General features: G+C 36.7%; 1 protein-coding gene across 1 annotated transcript in view; it reads right to left on the reverse strand.

Moving 5' to 3' along the window:
- Positions 1–23,083, reverse strand: part of LOC150107422 (transcription initiation factor TFIID subunit 1-like) — a 960,372-nt gene that overhangs the window by 195,101 nt on the left and 742,188 nt on the right. Inside the window, exon 31 of the mRNA XM_090391850.1 lies at positions 9,557–9,619. Within this exon, the coding sequence (XP_090247976.1) occupies positions 9,557–9,619 (63 nt within the window). The remainder of the gene's footprint in view (positions 1–9,556; positions 9,620–23,083) is intronic.

Below are 23,083 nucleotides of genomic sequence, written 5' to 3' on the forward strand. Positions count from 1 at the left end.
TTTTTTACAACTGTGCTGTCATCACTGTTTGTTTGTTTTAGCAGTTTTTCAAAGTAATTACTCCATACTTCAAGGATATCTTTTTCTCCTGTTTTCATGTCACCTTTATCATCTCTAATTTCTTTTACAGCACTTTTTCCTCCATTTCTGAGCTTCTTCAACAACCTCCAGAATGTCTTGCCACCTTCTTGATATTTATTTTCTATGTTCTTGCAAAGTCCTCCCATGACTTCTGTTTAGCCAGTTTACAGTATTTAGCTTTCTTACATTTGTCTCTGTATTCTCTAAGAGCACAAGCTGACTTATTTGCCAGGAACTTTTAATATGGTTCCTTCTTTTCCTTCATTGCCTCTTTAACTTCCTGTGTCCACCATGGAGTTCTGATTTTTCTATCCTTGCACTCAACCTCAACCACATGCCTCTTTGGCTGAATCAATCAGTGTTTTCTTCTGGGCTTGTCACTGAATCTCCAAGGTTTGGTTCCTGTTCTCAAACTCTTTATTTTTTATTCAATAATATTTGTGTATTTTAGTCTACAGTTCACATCTGAGAGCTGCTCAACTTTTATTCTCTTTAAAACTTTCTTGTATGTTGTTTTTTTCAATATGAAATTCAATTTTATCCTGCTCAAGACTAAATGGTGATCACTTCCAATTTCAAATCCTCTGTACACTCTGGAGTCCTGCACCCATGGGAAAACATCACTATCAACAATAACATAGTCAATGAGACTTTTCTTACTCCTTGACTCTTCTCTCCATTTGAATTTGTTCACATTTTTATGTTGGAACATTGTGTTAGTAATAACCAGTCCATGTCCTGAGCAGAAATCCAACAGATATTTGCCATTATTATTAGCTTTGCTCTTTTCTTGAAATTTTCCCAAAATATTTTTATGTCTAACAATCATTTCCTACTCTGCTATTTAGATCCCCAACAAGGACCAACTTTTCCTTTTTCATTGTGTCAGTTGCTTTCTTTAAAGCGCCAAAAAATTCCTCCACTTCTACCTTAGTAGAACCTTCTGTGGGACCATAGGCAAAACTAAGTCTCATCGTCCAGTTCCCTATTCTCATATTTGCCCACATCACTCTACTTGAGGCTGCCTGCCATTCAAGAAGATTCGCCTCGTATTTAGTATTGAATACTATGGTTACTCCATCATTTCCTTGATTGTCAATTCCTGAATATAACATTTAGTATTTATTGCTCAGTAAGATCTCACCAGTTTTTGTCTTTTTTGTTTCCGTCACCTCTATTATGTCGATCTGGTACTTATCTAATTCCTCAGCTAGCTTCATTTCTTTGCCATTCAGGCTTCTTATGTTGATAGTACCAATCTTGAACTCTGGTGATTTTTGACTCTGGCCAAGTTTTAGGATTTGTTCCAGTAGCTGACTTTTCACTGTTTGCCCTAGTTCCCTGGCAAAAACAATGGGGGCATTATTCAACCAGGCGATACCCCAGCCGGCATGAAATTCTGTCATGTTGTACCATCATTTGTAATTTTAGTTTAAGCCAATAAAAATACAACTTGGTCACCTAAATCCCAAATTTCAAGCCCATCCTCGTCCATTCAGTATCCAGGTAGATACCTAACAGGGTGCACCACGAGAAGGTGAGGATTGAACATCAGGCCAGAAGCCCTGGTCGGTTTTCCGCATTCCTTTGAAAGCTATGTGGAGGTCTTGTAGAAAGGCTTATACGCTGGTTAAACATGATAACTAAATACTTAAGGAATTGACAGCATACACTAGAAATATAAATTAAATCAACTTTAATATCATCATCATCATCATCATCAAATTCCTGCCATGTACCCTCAAGGGGTGTACAGGATATGACAGTACTACATGAAAAAATTACATCATTACTAACTTCCTATCTACAATTTTCCTCCAAATCAGTCTGTTACTTGTCAAGACTCCAACATTATCAGATCTTATATTTCTATCGTCTAAGGCACTTTGTACCGTATCAATCCACCTATATCTTGGTCTTCCTCTGGGTCGTTTTCCTGCCAACCTGGCAGAGAACACTTGTTTTGCTAATCTTTCCTCTCCCATTCTATTTAAGTGACCATACCATCTGAGATTAGCTCTGCTAACACATTCCTGGATGCTGACAATGTCAAGTTCTTTCCTAATATCCTCATTTTTAATATGATATTGCCATTGATGCCATCTGTTCACGCCTCTAATCTTTCTCAGGACTCTCATATCTGCGGTCTCTAGTCTTTGGTCAAGTGTTTTACTTCTGACCCAGCTCTCAGATCCATAAGTTAAAATTGGTTTGAACACAGTCTTGTATACAGCTAATTTAGTGTTCCGACTAATTTCTTTCTTATTCCATATGAATTTATTCAATTGACTTCCCACGATACCAGCTTTGCTGATTCTGTTGTCTATTTCTATATTTAGTTTACCATCTTCAGTAAAAATTGTGCCTAAGTAGCTGAAATGTTTTACTTGTTCCACAGGTTCTCCATTCACAACACAGTTGACATTTTCAATGATTCTGCCTATTTTCATTGTCTTTGTCTTTTTATTGCTGACCTTCATACCATATCTATTACAACAGCTATTCAATTTAGTCAGAGAATCTTGCAGACTAGTAGCGGATTTATTTAGAAGTATAACATCATCCGCATAAAGCAAAGAGCTGACATTAACATCTCCAATTTTGATATCAGGTTTAATACCACTTTCCTTCATAATGTGATCCATATAGATAATGAATAACAGAGGGGATAATGAACATCCTTGTCTCACACCAGATTTAACATTAAACCATCTTCCTGTACTTCCTTCAATTCTAACTGCTGACTCACAACTCAAATAAAGACTAAGTATTGCTTGATATAATGCCCCATTGACACCATATAACTGCAGCGTATTGAATAGCTTATCTCTTGGCACCTTGTCATATGCCTTTTCCAAATCGACAAAACTTAAATACAGATCTTTGTTATATTCCCATGCTTTCTCGACTATTTGTCGTAAAGTGAAGATCTGATCCTGACAGCCTCTATTTGGCCTGAATCCAGCTTGTTCTTCACCAAGCTTTTCTTCCACAATTCTTCTCAACCGTTTCTCAAGTATACTTGCATAGATCTTGCCAGGAACACTCAGTAGGGAAATACCTCTGTAATTCTCACATTCAGTTTTATTTCCCTTTTTATATATGGGTACTATGAGTGCTCTACTCCAATCATCGGGAATTCGTCCCTCTGTCCAGGCTTTCTGAACTATGCAGTGCAGCCACTGTAAGACTCTTATACCACCATACTTCAGCATTTCTGGTCGAATATCATCTACTCCTGCTGCCTTTCCACATTTCAAGCCTTTGATGGCTTTTTCTACTTCAAGTATGGATATGTATTCCTGACTGCATGCCTGGTCAGTGTTTTTTATCACTATGCTGTCATCACTGCTTGTTTCATTTAGCAGTTTTTCAAAGTAATTACTCCATACTTCAAGGATATCTTTTTCTCCTGTTTTCATTTCACCTTTATCATCTCTAATTCCTTTTACAGCACTCTTTCCTCCATTCCTAAGCTTCTTCAACAACCTCCAGAATATTTTGCCACCTTCTTGATATTTATTTTCTATATTCTTGCCAAAGTCCTCCCATGACTTTTGTTTAGCTAGTTTTACACACTGTTTAGCTTTCTTACATTTGTCTCTGTATTCTGTAAGAGTAAAAGCTGACTTATTTGCCAGGAACTTTTGATATGCTTTCTTCTTTTCCTTCACTGCCTCTTTAACTTCCTGTGTCCACCAGGGAGTTCTGATTTTTTTATCCTTGCACACAACCTCACCACATGCCTCTCTGGCAGAATCAATCAATGTTTCCTTCAGAGTTTGCCAATGAATCTCCAAGGTTTGATTCCTGTTCTCAAACTCTTTCATTTTCTTTTCAATAATATTTCTGTATTTTAGTCTACAGTTCACATCTGAGAGCTGCTCAACTTTTATTCGCTTTAAAACTTTCTTACATGTTATTCTTTTCAATATGAAATTCAATTTTATCCTGCTCAAGACTAAATAGTGATCACTTCCAATTTCAAATCCTCTGTACACTCTGGTGTCCTGCACCAGGGAGAAAACATCACTATCAACAATAACATAGTCAATGAGACTTTTCTTATTCCTTGCCTCTTCTCTCCATGTGAATTTGTGCACATTTTTATGTTGGAACATGGTGTTAGTAATAACCAGTCCATGTCCTGAGCAGAAATCCAACAGATATTTGCCATTATTATTAGCTTTGCTCTTTTCTCCAAATTTTCCCAAAATATTTTTGTATGTCTCACAATCATTTCCTACTCTACTATTTAGATCCCCAACAAGGACCAACTTTTCCTTTTTCATTGTGTCAGTTGCTTTTTCTAAAGCCTCAAAAAATTCCTCCACTTCTACCTTAGTAGAACCTTCTGTGGGACCATAGGCACAAATAAGTCTCATTGTCCAGTTCCCCATTCTCATATTTGCCCACATTACTCTACTTGAGACTGACTGCCATTCAAGAAGATTAGCCTCGTATTTTGTGTTGAATACTATGGCTACTATATATACTTTCCAATATTTCGGCAATGTCACGTTGCCATCTTAATGGGAACTTAATAAAAAAGACATGTGCATGCAAATACTACATAACAGCAAATGTGAAACGAAGCGAGGAAGCCATCATTTTCCTAAAGTCCTGATGGTGCCTCCTGGCGGGCTATATTACGTGTTCTTGGTCTTTGGGCTGAAGTTCTTCTGATATATGTTTCCCAAATTTGGGTCAGTCTCATGCATCCAAATTTGTTGAGGTTCGGCATGTTCCTAAGAGCTGAGGCTGATTCCATGAATAGTCTTTCATATTTGAACTTGCTGTGGTGTATTACTGTGGCTTTCTTCCACCTTATTCTGTGGCGAGCATCCAGACCATGGTCTGCAAGCCCAGAGTGGCTGTACTGGTGAAATCAGATGTAGTCCTTGTGTTCTGAGATTCTGATATTTGCTGTCCTGCCTGTTTGGCCAAAGTAGGACAATTTACAGCTGCAACGGACGTGGTATACACTAGGTGGGTCTAGGGGAAGTGGTTGGTGTTTAGTGGAGCGGATAAGGGATGCCAATTTTCTATATGGTCTGTAACAATAGGTCAAGTCATGTTTTTTTAGGATTTTGTTGATTTTTTCCGAGGTGCCTCGAATGTAGGGAATGGTAATGGATTTAGAATAATCTTTTTTTGTGAAGGGGGAAGGAGGAGGTGGGTTGTGGATAACTGGTTTTAGTATTTTTTGGATTTTTTTGGGGGGGTGGGGAGCCATTGGCTGAGAAAGTGTTAAGGATGTGATTTAGTTCAGTAGTTAGGGCTTGGTCATTTGAACAGATTAGTTTTGCCCTGTTGAATAGTGTCTTAATAACTCCTTGTTGTGAGGGGGTAGTGGTGGTATTGTTGGTGAATGTATCTGCCTGTATGGGTGGGTTTTCTATAAACTGAGAAAACTAAGGTTCCATCAGGTTGGCGGGTGGCTAGTGTGTCTAGGAAGGGGAGGCTATTGTTATTCTCTTTTTCCAGGATGAACTTGATTCTGGGATGTTGGTCGTTTAAGTGTGTTAAGAAGGTTAGGAATGTATCCGGGCCATGTGGCCAAATAAGGAACACATCATCAACGTAGCAAAGCCATATGGTAGGTTTTTGTGGGGCAGAGTTTAAGGCTTTCTCTTCAAAAGTCTCCATAAAGAAGTTAGCCAAGGGTGGGGAAAGTGGTGAACCCATGGCAAATATGAAAGACTATTCATGGAATCAGCCTCAGTCCTTAGGAACATGCCAAACCTCAACAAATTTGGATGCATGAGACTGCCCCAAATTTGGGAAACATATATCAGAAGAACTTCAGCCCAAAGGCCAAGAACACCTAATATAGCCCGCCAGGGGGCACCATCAGGACTTTAGGAAAACAGTAGCTTCCTCGCTTCGTTTCTCATTTGCTGTTATGTAGTGCTTCCTCGCTTCGTTTCTCATTTGCTGTTATGTAGTACTTGCGTGCATGTGTCTTTATTTTAAGTTCCCATGAAGAAGGCAACGTGACGTTGCCGAAATATCGGAAAGTATATATTAAAGTTGATTTAATTTATATTTCTAGTGTACGCTGTCAATTCTTAAGTAATTAGTTATCATGTTTAACCAGCGTATAAGCCTTTCTATAAGAATTACTATCATCCACGGATATTCCATCGCACGCAAGGCCCACCATTACGGCAAACTGAAGCTAAAGTTATCTAGACAACTGAATCATCTGACCTTCCTAAAATGCTGCCGGGTTAATCAGGTAATCCCAAATTGTGTAAAATTTAAGCACCGTTTTGTTTCACAGAAAGCTCTCCATATCTACAGCCGGGCGAGCCAGGCTTTACTTCAGGAGCAAATTAACACTACTCGCAGTATATTAGGTGTTCAAGGGCAAGAACACCTAATATAGCCCACCAGGGGCACCATCAAAACTTTAGGAAAACGGTAGCTTTCTCTCTTCGTTTCACATTTGCTGTTATGTAGTACTTGCGTGCACGTGTCTTTTTTGTTAAGTTCCCATGAAGATGGCAACGTGACATTGCCGAAATATCGGAAAGTATATATTAAAGTTGATTTAATATATATTTCTAGTGTACACTGTCAATTCCTTAAGTATTATGTTATTATGTGGAGGTCTCCTCTCAGTTATATAGCTTAGACCCTTAATAATAATAATCTTCCTTTGGTTAGAAAGCAATGCACAGTATGGAGGGTGAGGCTTACTGTTTGGCTTTACGTAAAATGTAAAGCATGCTATTAGTTCTGTGTTTTTTTTACAAGGGTATGTGGATAGGCAATTTAGGAGAAAATGCAACTATACTTTATTCCACCATAAGACTCTGCAGTCTGTTTAATGCAATGAAGATGCATATTACTCCTCACATTTTCTCTCTCTCTCTCTCACTGCCTGCTTTCATTAACAGATGTTTTGATGAAAATGACAATTTTTTTTTTTCTAGTAAACAAGACAAAGAAACACTCTTCAAATTCGAATGTTGTCTTCAGCATGTGTGATCTCTTTTTATTGGGTATTACACTGAAGAGAGTTCTCTCCGAAACACCAGTCAGCTTGCTCACCATCACTACGCTCTCTTGTTCGGTTCTGACAGGGCGTGAAGCTTGCAGTAAACATTCATCAAAATATGCTTTGTCTGACTTGTCAATGGTTTCCATGAGAATTTGAAATAAAAAATCTGAAGTCACAATTGAAACACCTGTCTTGTTTGACATGTTGTTTATTCTGTTTATGAAACTGTGGTGTGACCATGGAGCAATGTGACTGGTCAAAACAATTAGCCAGTTTATTTATTTATTTTTGTTTTTTTTATAGTAGTACTAATTATTTAAACTTTCTGTTTAATTTAAAAAAGATTAAACATACTCATAATTTTATGTCCAAATGATATTTTAACTGCATCCTAATAAGGGAGTATTTTCTGTTGGTGGAATTAGCCATTTTCTGTGAAGAAGTGATTTCCTGTAATCTTAAAGTAGAACAAGGTATAGAAAGCATGCAGACTAAAATAAAATGCTATCAGAAAGTGTGAAATTTGTTTCTGTATTTTTACAAGAGGATGTGGATAGTTATGCAGAAAAAATACAACTAGAAAATATATGCAAAGTAACTTTATGCTTTCTCTAAATTAAAACATGAAAATATTTTGGCTCCTTCATTATATTTTTCTTCAATATTTGACTCTTCTTGTGACTTCTGTTTAGTCACTTTTACCAAATTAGCTCTCTCATATTGTTTTCAGCATTCTCTCAGGGCATCTGCTCACTTACCTGCTAAGAACTTGCAATATGCTTTCCTCTTTTTCAGGACTGCCTCTAACTTCTTGTGTCCACCACGAAGTTTGGATTCTTCTATCCTTGTAAACAACTTAACAACATGCCATCCTAAATGAATCAATGTTTTCTTCAGAGTTTGCCAATGAAATTCAAAGACTTAGTTCTTGTTTTCAAACTCTCATTTTTTTTCTTGAATAATATTTAGATAGCTGAAGTCTGATGAAGGAAATATTACATTTCCAGTGGTGGTATGCATTGCTTAGAAATAGCCAAACTAAGGCAAAACTTATAGTTCAGATTAAGTAAGTCTGGCATGGTTCAATGTGATAAATGTAAACGTTTTTCCATATATCACATTACTTGAAAATATCACTTCAAAAAATTGCTTGAGAATAAGAGGAACAATGGCTCACTCATCTAGGAATTGATAAATTCAGCAGAAGGCAGTTTAGTGGAGGATAAGTGTTCTGGTATTGCGAGTGACACAAAGGGGGACAGATTATGCTGGCAAATAGGTGAACAAAGTTGGCATTTAGTAGATAAATTTGTTGTGCAGGAAGATTTTAATAAGCAGGATTCTTTTATTGCATGTTAGACACTGATTTCAATTTAAGTGTTGGTATAAAAACCTAGTAAGACAGGTGAAGAATATTTTTGTGTTGGTTAGATAGCAAGAGTGTTACTCATATGTTTTACTAAGATAGAGTAATTGATATAAGTGAAGTTATGCGAAAAGGAAATGAATTTATGTGTTATTAGTTATAATAAGTTATGTATAAGGGAAATGAATTTGGAGAAAATGGCTAAGCAGATAATAATGTTAAGTGCCTGGTGAGTTTCTGTTAGTGACATGCACTAGTCATCACTAATATCATGTTTCAACAAAAAGATCTGCACAAATTCACATGGAGAAAAGACACAAGAAAACACAAAAAGTCATACTACCTATGTTATTGTTGATAGTAATATCCTCATGGTTTAAGATATAAAAGTGTACAGGGGATTCAAAATCAGAAGTAATCATCACTTTGTTTTAAGTATAATAAATTAAATATAATAAGCTAAACACTCGACCAACCAACCAGCCTGGTTGGCCGAGTGGTTAGCAAATCCGCTCTCCAGCCAAAAGGCTACAGGTTCGAATCCCAAAGTGGGCATGATGTTTGTGATTGTCTGTGAAAATAGTGGTAGTGGTGGGCAGTAGATGGTGCTGGTGTAGATGATGAAGGTAGTTGCAGCTAGTGGAGTGGTGGAGATAGAGAGTTGTAGAGCAGGTGCTCTCCCCTCGATGAGTCCTTGGACTCCCTGGAAGTGTTATGTAATAATAATAATAATAATATCACATCAAAAATAGTTCAGTGAAAGCTAATTGAAGCAGAAGATATTTCTCAATATATGAGAGAGATACCCTGAAAGATGATCAAGAGTGGCTAACAAGGATATGAAGACTCTCTCTCTCTCTCTCTCTCTGTGTGTGTGTGGGGGGGGAACAAAATACCACAGGAAGTTGAAAGTGCATTTTCAATATATAAGTTCAGAGGTATATAGATGTTGTGCAAAAATAAGTCTTTCATAATTAACCTTATGATTACTGAGTAATTAAACAGCAATGACATTCTTTATATGTTTACAGGTGAGAAAAATTTAATCAACACACACATAAATACAAGATGTGAATAAGTACATAACCATAGCACCTCACCTCCGCCTTTCCTTCCGTATTTCTTCTTTTTGGTGTTCATCAAGTGTAGAAGCAAACTGCTTACTAGAAAATATAATACATGCAAAGAAATTACATAGGTAATAAAAAGATGTAGAATGAAACAGTCACAAAACAAACAGACAGGTATAATCTGGAAGAATCTGAGATACTTTCAACCAAAAAACAATTTTTGTTTTCACTTAATAGGACACTCATTGTCAATAATATACTTTATACTTATTTTAAAAAATATATACAAAAATCCAATCTCAATTACAATAGCCTGCTTATAATGGATTTTTGATTATATGTTGTCTCATTCACCCACCATATTGCTATATTAATAGATATTCAGTTAGAATAGATTTATTTAAGCCATTTCTTAAAAGTGAATATGTCTAAATTGCAGACACAAGTTTTTGGAAAATGGCAGAAACAGATAAAGTTGATTGAAAGAATGATTTTGAAAATTTTTATGAATTTTAAATAAAATTATTTGCATTTTGACTATTTCTATTCATAACAAAATTGACTTTATTTGCATATGCATTTATTGGTGATAACACAGCAGCTAGTGAGAAAACTTTTGAATCATTACTACTGAACCTAGCTGTTCATTAACTGATAATAGCAATCATGAAATTAAGATTAATGAGCATGCAAATAAGAAAATGATGCCCTGTTATGACTACAAGTGAATTCTGAAATTAATTAAAGGTTGGGGTTCTGAAGACAATTTAAATGTTATATTCTGAAAGAAGAATTTTCTACTGAGAATAACAAAAATTTTGTTTCCATTTTGACAAAACAAATCTGGCTAATCAAAAAACTGAATTTTATAGCAATTTTTTGTCTGAGATACCTGTATATACTGCTTGGAAAAAAAGTCAACCACTGTAGTGTCTGTTCACATTTTTTAATAAGATGTAGGACCTCCTTTTGCTGCTATGACTGCAGCAATCCTATGAGGCATACTTTCCACAAGCACATGATAGCAATCATTAGAAATTTTGGGTGATTCTTCCTGTATGCATATAATGCAGTCCTGAAGGGTTCTGGAGCACCGGGTGAGGTCCTTTGACCTCACCCGAAGCCCCAGTTCATCCAACATATGTTCAATGGAATTGAGATCAAGGCTCAGCCAAGTGTGGTGACATTCATGTCCACAAACCATGCAGTTATAGAGGCAGCCTTATGATGTGGTACATTATCTTGCTTAAAGAGACAATGGTCAGTTCTGTAGAAATGCTACAAAGTAGGAGGCATTGTTTTGTGCAGAATGTTCAGATGCCTCTTGGAGTTCCATGTTCGTGGCACCACAAACATTGACCATACCGTCACACTGCCATCTCTGAATGTCACTGCTGGGATCATGCACTCTGGTAAGAGATGTTCACTGGGCATTCGCCACACACACGCACTCTACCTGCTAGGTAGAGGTGTAGCATGCTTCCTCGCTCCATAACACATCCTTCCAAGCTTCCAGGTTTCATTGTACACACACTCTTTGCATCACTGAATTATGATGCCCCACATTGATTCGGGTAATGTGGGGCTTGCATATTACGGGCATACTATGGAAATCCACATTTTGAACCTTAGTTTTCAGAACTCCCAGTCAATGTGTTGGCTGATGAATGGCAGTTTCACAAATTATCCTTCATAGCACCTTACATCACGATCAGTGAGCATGTGGATCACAAATGCGGGTTGCTCTTGCAGTTGATTCCCTGCATTCCAGCTCAGTATGGTATCACTGATTGTTGACCTGGGATGGCCCAATTTGTCAGCAATTTGCCAAACTGATAGGCCTGCAACATAGACTCCTATCACGAAGCCTTTCTCAAACTCTGTCAGTTCCCTTCTTGTGGCCATTTCACACCAACTTGTACTGACTGTTGAGCATCATATTTTTCCAATTTATATTGACTATAGACATATGACTCATTACATGGAATGATGCACTTTGCTCGTAAGGTGTCTGCTGACTTCTTTTTATCAGTATACATTGATTAACTGAACAGCATATTTGAAATAACATATAATTTTAGTGAGACATGATTTAAATAAATTTCTAATAAACGGGACATTTTTAAAAGGAATATAGCAAAATAAATGTAAGTTGCTATTTTTGCCATATTTAATTGGGTATATTCAGGACAACTGCATAAGAAAGCCATTAGAAAAAAAAAATCCATTTAAGACCAATTTAAGGCAAAAATATTTTTTCTTTTATCTCTTGCAAATGCATTTTCCACACCATTATAATAATAGCATGATAACCAAGATTGATATATTAAATATCTAATGATTTCATTGATGGAGTACCAAAAAAAAACAGGTTTTCATTATCTAAGTTTGTTAGTTTGGGGTGTTTTATTAGGACCTTCCAAATGCTGTGTAGCTTTTCTTGGATCCAATTCAAGGTAGCACAAGTTGCGATAACCTTGCAGATTCTTTCATAATAATAGTCTGCTCTAAATGGAATGGAGAAGTTTGCAGCAACTACAAATATCAAATCAAGCAACTCATGTAATATTTAACATAAAGTGTGGATGTCATCATAATGGTTTGGAAAATATTTTAGCGCATGAGATGAAAGGAAATTTATTCATGGGCTAAATTGCAATTAAATGTTTTACTGATAACATTTTTTGCTCATTTAGTTGGAAAAATGCTGAAATAAAATAAGGAAATACAGCAATCTACATTTAGTCTCATATCAATTATATGAGAAAAAAAATTTCATTATTAGAAATTTTAATAAAGTTTTCCATTCGATAATTTAACACATTACACTAATGATACAATTCAAAAACCATTTAATTTTAATAACAAGTTTTAAATTGTTTAAACTCATAATTTCTTTAAATCACTAAAATAATTGTTACCAGATATGAAATGAAAAGGGAGGGAAAACGAATAAGAAGCAAAATTGTTCTTAATAACAAAGCAATTGAAAAAGTTAATAATTTTAATTACCTTGGTTGTAATATAAGCTACACTAAACCTCGTGTTTAGACTTATATATTGATTCTCATGCATCGTGTTGTTTCAGGAAATTGAGAATGTAGAGCAGATTATTAAATTTTTTTAGTTATCTACTCTTGGTTGTCAATTTCCTGAAACAGCACAATGCAAGCTACAATAAAGAATAAATCCAAAACATTAAATTAATAAATACACTACAATTAAAGACATTATTATAGGATCAATGGTGGAGAAGTTCTACAGAGAATAGCGGGAGATCAGGGGAGAACCAGAGGTCATCCCTGGAAACTGTATAAAGAGGGTGTGAGTAGGGGAGTGAGAGGCAGGTTTTTTTCATGCAGAGTTGTGAATGATTGGAATGCCTTGCCTGAGAGTGTGGTGTCTGCAAGGAGTTTGAATGTGTTTAAGACCCGGTATGATGAGATGTGTGTGAGATAAAAGGACCTCCTAGATGAGTCTTTGACTCCATGAGGTCTTGTTTAATAATAATAATAATAATAATAATTACTAGTATCTTTCTGAAACTGTCTTCTTAAAAAAAAAAAAAAAAATTATATGTAAAGAAAGGGTAAAACCAATAAGAAGCAAAACTGTTCTGAATTAGAAACCATTGAACAAGTTAATAATTTTAATTATATTTATATTTAATTATCATTAAAGAAAGAGATCCAAAACAAATTAACAAATTCACCAAAATTATAGATATAATTAATATCTTTAAACCAAACTTAGTACAAAGAAATATAAGATTAAGAATATTCATTGTTTTAGCTAAATCTGTTTTATTTGGAAGTCAAACAAGAATCCTGAAAAAAAAAATAGACAAACAAACAACAGAAATGAAATTTTTAAGAACAGCAAGAGAGCATACACTAGATAAAAAAGAAACACAAATATTTCACAAGAGCTACAATGAGAATCAACTTTAACAAGCAATGGATAATTAAAGAAACATCATGGATTTGGCATGATGAACAGAATGTCACTGAAGGCTAAGAAAAAGAACTACTACCAAAATATAAACCTAAAGGAAAAAGAAACAGAGGAATCTCTTTCAGTGTCTGGGGGGTGGGGGGGAGTATGATGGCCAGAACAGGTAGTAGACTTAATAAAGGAAGAAGAAGAAGAACAATAGTTATACCTGAACATCATGGTTTATTTTTTATAATTTGGACAAATAGGTGTTATCTGGGATTAAACAGTCATGGGCAAGATTTTCAAGATTATGCAATATCCTAAGTATTTCCGATACATTGACCTCTATTTCCACATCACTTGCTATTGCTGCAGTATCTTCATCTGGATTATAGACCCTTGCATAATGATCACTGAACAACTCAATAGTTTCATCTGTTTCTGTCACTTCCCTATCACCAATACCCATTTTTCTTTTTATTCACTGCATAGTGAAAGAACTCTTTCACTATGCAGTGAAACAAGAATTTGGATTCCTTTTACCTGCATGGGTAATTTTCTCTCTGAATTTTTAACTACCTTACTATGCTCATCACCCTTCTTATCTGCTGTTTGTGAACTTATTGTTCATCTTTCTCCTCATTTAAGTGTCTCCATAGTGCAATTGGAAGAATGACAGCACATTGCACCCTTCAATTGGAAAATGTCTAAATTCAATTCTCACCATGTCAAGAGGGATCTTTATATGTTTTTTTCAAATGAAGGTGAGTTAGCCAATCTCACACAGAGTTAGCAGGATTTTTTTCTTATCTCGCATATAGACAAATCAGCCATGAGAACACATGCAAATTACAGATAAAAAATACTGGTGGTGGTGGTGGGCAATAGATACATAACACTATCTATTAGCGTGGGGTGTAGTTTTTATTTTTATTTTTTTTATAATGATGAGCCATACACAAGTGGTTGGTTGGTTGGTTGATCAACCTAAAGTACATTAGTACCGTGTATGGGTAGTGGAAAGAAGGAACTTGTTTACATTTGATTTAAATAACTGTACATTGTATTCCTTGGGTAACACAACAGGGGGAGGGGGGGACTGTTCCACAGTATAGCAGTTGCAGGGAAGGAGAAGGAAAAGAAACTTGTTCTGTGGGTCTCAAGGTATACTGTGAAGGGATGTTGAGCAGCAGCTGCTGCTACAAATATTTTGCATGGAAATATTTGTAGAATACACATATTGCGGAAACCAAACATTTGTGCAAAAGTGTGTGTGTGTGGGGGAGAGCGAGTTGATAAGAGATTGGTCATTAATAAGTCTAATTAATCTCCTCTATATTGAGTCAAGCATTTTGAGGGAGCTTTTAGGGGGGCCCCCCACTCCAAATGTGAGAGCAGTATTCAATAGCTGGGCAGATTTGTGATTTTTCTATAAGGTTAAGAGCTGTTCAGGGTGAAGTAACATCTTGAGTGAAAGAGAAATCCTAGTTTTTTAGAAGCTGAGGATGAAATGGTTGTGATGTGTTTATGTCAGAAGAGGATTGATGTCAAGGTAATTCCAAGAAGAGAAATCTCAAATTGTCTGGAGATTTGGGTGTTGTCAAAAATAACACTGGGAGAAAATGATTCTTTCTTATGAGAGATAAGACAGAAATGGGTTTCATTATCACTGAAACTGATGTGGTTATTAAGTCTAGGTTGAGGTGAGTTGTATAGAGTAAGGTTTATCAAATGAAAGGAAGGAGTGCAATGTGCTGTCATCTGCAAAACTGTGTATTGGGTTGGAGGTCAACTGAAGATGCCATTAATATACAGCAGGAAGAGGGTTGGTGAGAGGACAGAACTTTGTGGACCTCGGCATTAGTTGAATAGTGAGAGGATAAGGAACCATCCACCACCACACATGGTGTGTCCAGAGAGAAAGCAGGCAATCCAACTACAGACGTCCTGAGACAAACGATGGTAGTTTGCTTAGACTTACTAAGCAAACACTTTGGAGATATTTGTGCCAGACAGGTCAAACACTTTGGAGATATTAAGTGCAACCACTTGAGATTAGCCAAACTTCTCCATGGCATTTGTCAGAGATGGGTGACTTATGTAAACAGATCTTCAGTTGATCGGCAGGGACAGAATCCATATTAGCGGTTGTTTATTAGGTGGGTGCCTTCACAGTAGTTTAGGAGTTGGGAATTGATGATTTTTTCCATTACTTTAGACAGGACTGAGGTGAGCAAGATAGTGTGGTAGTTGGATGCCCATGACTTGTCACCCTTCTTGGGAATGGATTGAATATGCAGGCTGGGACAGATACCATGGAGTAAGAGAGTATATACAGGTGACATAGGATAGGAGTCAGTTCTGGTGCACAAACTTTCAGGACAATTCGAGGAATGCCTTCAGAGCCAGGAGACTTTTTTTTTGTGTCTAATTTGGACAGTATTGTTCTGATTTCTTTCTGGCCAAAGGATATAGGGGGCATTGTTTGTTGGGGCATCTGGAATAATTGGGGGACATTTACTATTGTCAATTATGCATGCATTGGAAGCAAAGTGTGAGGCCAAGAGATTGGTCTTTTCTGTAGGTGATGATGCAATAGAGCCATCTGAGTATGATAGGGGTGGGAATAGTGTTGGGCAGAAGTTACGACCAATTGCTTTGGCAAGTAACCGGAAGGTTTGGCTGCTGTTTGGACAGGCTGCAAGTTTCCTGCTTTTTGCTCTTTTGAACTCTGTTTTGGAAGCATTGATTGTTTCTTTGCATCCATTTCAGGCTTAACTATAAGCCCTAAAGGAGGATGGAGTTTTGGCTTTGAGCCAGTTATGGTATGTTTGGTTTTTTCATTTGTAGAACCTTGGCGCATCTTTTGGAGAAACAAGGTTTAGTTAGGGAATAGCTGTTCAGAGCAGTGTGCAGAGTAGAGCAGAGCAGAGTGATTGGGTTGTGCAGAGTAGAGTGCCTCTGGCACTCTACTCTGCACAACCCAATCAATGAATCTCCATACATGATACTCTGAATAGATTTATTCATCCTTCTTTCACAAGCCTATCTGACTCTTATTGATTCCAATCTCTCTCTCCCCCCCCTTTCTCTTGCACTCTTCCCACTCACCTCTCTATCTCTTGCTTTTACACTCTGAAGACCTTCTGCAATTTCCTCTCTTCTGCTGTTGCTCATATTCTCTTGTTTTCCTCTCTTAAGCTCTCTGATGCCATTCTCTTACACTTACCCCTCATTCTTCTCATACCAGCCAATCTCTATCCTCCCAAGATCTTCATGTGACATTCTCAACTCAGTCTTCATTCCTTCTATCTCCTTTCTCAGGAGTTCTATTTCTCTCTCCACACATTCTGCTTTCAAATGACATTCACAAACACAATTTTGGCCATCAGACCAACCATCTCCATCTGCTAAACTGCTTAAGGCTAAATCTATATGTAGGTCTTTAACATTTTCTCCATGCTCCAAGACACTACGGGCATCCACAAACTGAAAATTACCCATTTCCAAAGCACCATCTCTGCCACTGCTAAATCCCAAGCTTGAGATCACTTATGTCTCCCAGCACCTCCCACTGCCCCGCATTTCAGGCATACATATACATGTTCCTGTCTTGTACCTGCCACATTTTTAAACACAATATGCATACATACCACATGCATAGCAAACTACAAAATTATCAACTAGATCACTAATACTGTAGTCTTTAAATGGTGAGGAGCTAGGTGTGGTAGTAAATTCAGCCACTATGCTAAATATAATTGATAGATATGGAGAAAATGCTGAGACAGTAAAATCCTAACAAAATACCACATAATTATACAAAAAAATTGCCAATCTAGATAGCACAAACTTAAAAACCAGTACTAGCAGGAATTAAAAACAAATAATATCATTCCTTACTATCACTAATATTTATCTTTTTTAACAGCTCGAGACACGTTGCATCCTTCTTCACATGCTAGCATCGCCCCTATATATATATATATATATATATATATATATATATATATATATATATATATATATAAACACACTGGATAAAAAATTATGGAATGCTGATTGAAACATGCATAATTTTAAACTTGATGAACGTAAAGAGTGGTACATATAGGTAGAGTAAAACTGCTGGAATATGATTGTGGATGTCTGAGGTGTGTGTGTGTTCAATGCATCTGTAGCATGCTGTATTCTCTTTTACAGGTATAACCATGGCTTGTAAAAGTGACGTTACTGAGTGGGAAAAGGGTGCCATTGTTTTTGGCCGAGAACATGGACATTTCTTGCAAGAGGCAGCAAAGTTTGTTGGAGTGTCTGAATCAACAGTCAATAGTGTTTATTTAAAGTGGAAGAAGTATGGGAAGCTATCACCAGAGGCCGAGCAACTGTGGTAGAACTTCTATGATGACAAATCAGGACTGTTGAAAGTTTATTTTTCACTTGGTTAGACTATAATAAATTTAGTTTAATCCTTAATCCAAGTGTGAGCAAACAAAGTTTGCACCTGAAAGTATCTTCAGGACTGGAGTAAGGTGGTACAACACCAGGAAACTCGCTGCAAAGGTGGAGCAAGCTAACATCACTCCTATCTCAGTATCTCCCATAATGCAAAACACATCTCCTTGCGGATATGTATAATGTTATGCATTAAGGGAAGGGCCACTACCCAGACTAGTTTCGACCTTTATTGAGGTCTTTTCAGTGGGAGCTGGGCCCAAGTGGAGATACCAGACAGAAGTATTAGCAAGGTCATCTCTACCTATAGGAGTTGCCAAAAAAGGATTAAACTAAATTTATTACAAATCAGGACTGCAGGCATTTGGGATGACTAGCAACAGTTGAACATTTTCAGACGTGTCAAGAACTGCTTCAACAGGATGATGCTGGACCCAGTAAATCAGTTTCAGAATGAACACTATGGAGAGAATTGTAAGGGTTAGTCATTTTCAGTTGTGTTGCCCGGATATGTCTCGGATACAGAAGATAACAACTGTCCAGAAAAAAAAATCACCTTTCTTCAGCAAAACAGCATCGTCACTGGACTATTGACCAATGGAGATGAATAATATGGTCCGACAAATCCAGATTCTGCTTGTATTCCAATGGTAGGTCTTAGAGAAAGTAGTCAAGGGAAAAATACAGGAATGGATTGATGAAAACGAGATACTGTACAGGGGACAGCATGGCTTTGTGAAGGGTAGATCATGCTTTAGTAACTTGCTCAAGTTTTATAACAAGGTGACGGCTGAACTGGATAAGGGAAATGGGTTTACAGTGATACTGCTGGACCTGGCAAAGGGCGTTTGACAGGATACCACATGGAATACTAATCCGTAAACTACAACATATGGGAATGGATATAGGGTTGGTGAGGTGGATAGGTGGTTGGTTGATGGAGAGATATCAAAGAGTAGTTTATTCAGGAGTAGAGTCCAAAAGACGGCCTGTGACTAGTGGTGTGCCACAGGGTTCTGTTCTTGGACCACTGCTGTTTAATCTGTTTATTAATGATATAGGGAAGGATCTAAGTGGAACAATTCATTTGTTCGCTGATGATGCAAAGTTGGGTAGGGCAATAGTGAATGCAGAAGATGTCAAAGTCTTGCAGGATGACTTAGATAGATTGGAGTTCTGGGCTAAGGAGAATGGATGTCAATTTAATGTGACAAAATGTAAGGTTATGCATTTTGGGGTGAAAAGATTAGCAGCAGTATACCACATTGGTGGAACTGTACTCCAAGAGATTGATGAGGCCAGGGACTTGGGAGTGTTGGTGGATAGGGAGATGAAGTTTAGGGGGCACACTGCAAAAGTAGCTAAATCAGCTCATCAACTCACTTGGTTGTTGAAAAATACCTTGACGAGCAGAGACAAGCAAGTTATTGTACTTCTGTACCGAGCCTTGATAAGACCTCATCTCGACTACTGTGCCCAGATTTGGTCACCTCGGTTCCTTCTTGATGGGGAGGAGGGGGAAAGGATCCAGAGGCGAGTGACTAAGATGATAACAGGTCTATGGAATGAACCATATGAGAACAGGTTGAAGATTTGTGGGTTGCAGAAACTAGTTGATAGGCGGAGGAGGGGAGATATGATTGAGACATTCAAATTGCTAAAGGGATTCTATAGGATTAATTCAGAGGATATTTTTGAGATCAGGACTGGTTGTGGGAGAACTAGGGGACACCTATGGAAGCTGGGCAAGAGTGTGGTTAGCAGGGGTGTTAGAGCTGGGTTCTTTACTTTTAGAGTGGTAAATGAGTGGAATAAGCTGCCGGAGTCTGTTGTGGGTGCTATGACGGTGAACGAGTTCAAGACAAGGTATGATAGATACTGTGAGAATGTAATCGCATAGTTGTGTGGACATGATGTTTAGGGGCCTCCCCTCGATGAATCTAAGGACTCCTGGAGTCACCCGAAATAATAATAATAATAATAATAATAATAATAATAATAATAGCTGCTCCAAGGTCATGAAGAAGGCAGAAGCAGCATTTAACTTTGAACATGTCCAAAAAAAGCTGAGCAAAAAAGAAGCTGCCATGTTCTTGGGCTGTATTTCAAGTGCTAGAATTTGTTGAGGTGTCCAATGACATGAAATCCATGGATTATCTGAGACTTTTAAATAACTCTCATGTCCATTCAACTCAAACTGTGCTGGAATAGCTTGCAGAGAATGAGAAAGACATTCCATATCTCAAATGGCCAGCCAATTCACCTGATCTGAATGTTACTGAAAAAATCTGGGACATGTTAGAAAGGGGCTGTAAAGAAGAAACAGCAACACCCTGCAAATTTGACAGAATTAAGGGATCTTAAGCTCCATAAATATGCGATAATGAGTATTATCACATGCATATGGAATGCAATAAACTTCACGTGCATGCAATAATAAGTTATACTGAAAGCATATGCCAAAAAAAAAAAAAAAAAAAAAAAAAAAAAAAAAAAAAAAAAAAATCCAAGCTGTAATTAAAGCAGGTGGTGATATAACTCCATATTAAGGAATAAAGTCTGCATTCCATAATTTTTTGTCCAATGTATTTATATATATCCGAAAAAATTACCAGGGAAATACAGTTAATAGATACACATTTGATATTGCTAAATTACAAAATGCTCAAGTCTGTAACAAATTTAAAATTAAGTTAAGGGGAAATGTTGATAGTAATTCTGATGGAGAAGCGAATATGAGAAATGATAACATAGAGCAGTGATTCTCAAAGTGTCGTACGTGTACCCCCCGGGGGAGGGGGGGTACGTTGCAATTTTCAGCTATGCATTATTAACACATGGAATCATTATTCAGAAAAAAAAAAAGAATTATTTTAAATGTATATATTTCTCAATAAATTATATATTATGTATGAATTCTCCTACTCAAATTGCGAGTAACTATCGCCAGGAAGTTCACGACCTGGCAATAGTAACTTGCTCCCTGTGGTAAACAACACGCCCTCCCCAACAGCATCACTATACTGAAGATGCAAGAAAAACAAGTAGTTTATTGTATCACTGTCCATGCGATTAGCCTAGTGGCTTTGCGCTTCACAACCATATGCCTGGGGAAGGAGTGTCCTAGGTTTGATTCTCGTCAAGAATCTTCCTCGGCCATAGGCCAAGTTAGCCGGTCTTGGGCGTGGACTGCAGGGTTGTTTCCGTCAGTTTATCTATTGTTTTTCATCCTGCAAGCAGGCAAAACCGGTCTGAGGACACACACAGATTACAGTCAGGAATACTGACCCAGCCATAGGTCTGATTCGTCAGCCTATGCTGATTCCAGATAAAATTTGGGAGGGGGGGACTAGATGGTACCGTGAACTCCCATAAAAAGGGGGAACGCTGTATCATCACACAGAATTTATTTATTTTATTGTATCACTGAATAAGATAGAGACATTTGCTGTATGTGTAATATATTTATCAACAAATAGTGCAATTACAGACAACTGGGATAAAAATGGCACTAACTAATGAATCACATCTCCCCTCCAACAGAAACTGCTGTATAGACTCAAGCAAAACCATATGTTGACGGTGCAATAACATATGGTTTTGCGTGACACCACCCTGTCGTGAATGTGTTAAAACTAAGAAATATATAGTGAATATGTTTCAGATATTATGGAATTTGGTTGAAGAGAATTAGCACTTAAACCTAACTGTTGGCTTGTCTTTGGTTTGCACGATCTTTTGTTAATACTGCACCAATCATATGCATTTCTTCATAGCTACTTTATCTGTCCTGGCCTACCATTGCTGTCTGTTTTGCGCTCTGCTTTTACTTCTCATTAGTCATTTGTGAAGGACTGTTCATTACGTATCTCAAGCCCTGAAAATTACTGGTAATTTTTGCTTGAAATAATGGAAAAGAATATGAAGCTATTTGGGTAGATGACTTTGAAGATGAACACTAGGAAACTGTTCTCGATGTGAAAAGTAGCGATAGCGAATAGGAGCTTCTTGATAAGTCACATCATTTTCAGTTTTTTCTGAAAACTTCAGTTTTCAGAAAAAATCCACACACATATATATATATATCTCACAACACAATTTTTTAGCTTAATTTTGGGTAAAAAGTGCGAGTCATATTCAAGTAAATGTGGTAATTTTTTTAGCTTTCAATTCTTAAGTATGGATCATTGGTTAAACACTGGATTTATAAAACACAAAAAAGAGAGCAATATAGCAAATACAAGTAGCTGTAAGCAACAGGAAAACGTTGATATTGTATCAGGATCAAATGAAATTGATAAGGCTGTGTCGTCTGACATCTCTAGAGAACCAACTAGAAAGAAGATGAAAAACTTCATAAGTATGATATGAATTACTTGAAATGTGGATTTTCATGGAAGGGCAATGAAGAGGAATCTATTCCAAATTTTGTCCTATTAAAAATAAATCTCTTTTTTTTGTTTACATGAACATATCAATTCAAATAAAATAGACATTTACAACGAAATAATACTTTATTTATTTATTTATTATTATTATTTTGATGAGGGGGTACTTGGTAATAATGAAAATTTAAGAAGGGGTACACAGATATCTGAAGTTTGAGAAACACCGACATAGAGAATAAACAAAAAAAGTTAAAAAAAAATATTTTTTCGTTAATGATACAGTAGATCATGTTTCAGGATAGGCTATATATGCAAGAAATACTTCGAAAAGGAAATGAACATAAAGATAAATAAAATATTTTAAATAAAAAAAAAAGTTAACAGAATTGCTAGAAAAGATAAACGACAGTGGTTCATAGAACTGTCACCAAGAGCATAACAAGCTGCAGACAAGTACAATAATAGAAAGTTATACAATACTGTAAGAAGATTTTCTGGAAAAGAAATGCAAAAGCATGATTTCCAAGTGAAGGATCTCAATGGAAAAATTCTAGTGTCAACAGAAAAACAACTGGACAGGTGGAGACAACATTTCAGTCAATTCTTAAATAACAAAAGTGATAGAATACATCACATATAATAGCAGTGATAGAATGAAAACAGAAAATAAATACATACATATATATATATATATACAGGGTGTTCGGGATAAATTTGACATATTTATAATTAATTATATTTTTCCGTAAGTTACATGTATTAACACACACTTCTCTTC

Source organism: Typopeltis vanoorti, chromosome 4 (assembly GCF_054136105.1).
Source record: "Typopeltis vanoorti isolate ZY-2024b chromosome 4, IOZ_Tvanoo_1.0, whole genome shotgun sequence".
Lineage (NCBI taxonomy): Eukaryota > Metazoa > Arthropoda > Arachnida > Uropygi > Thelyphonidae > Typopeltis > Typopeltis vanoorti.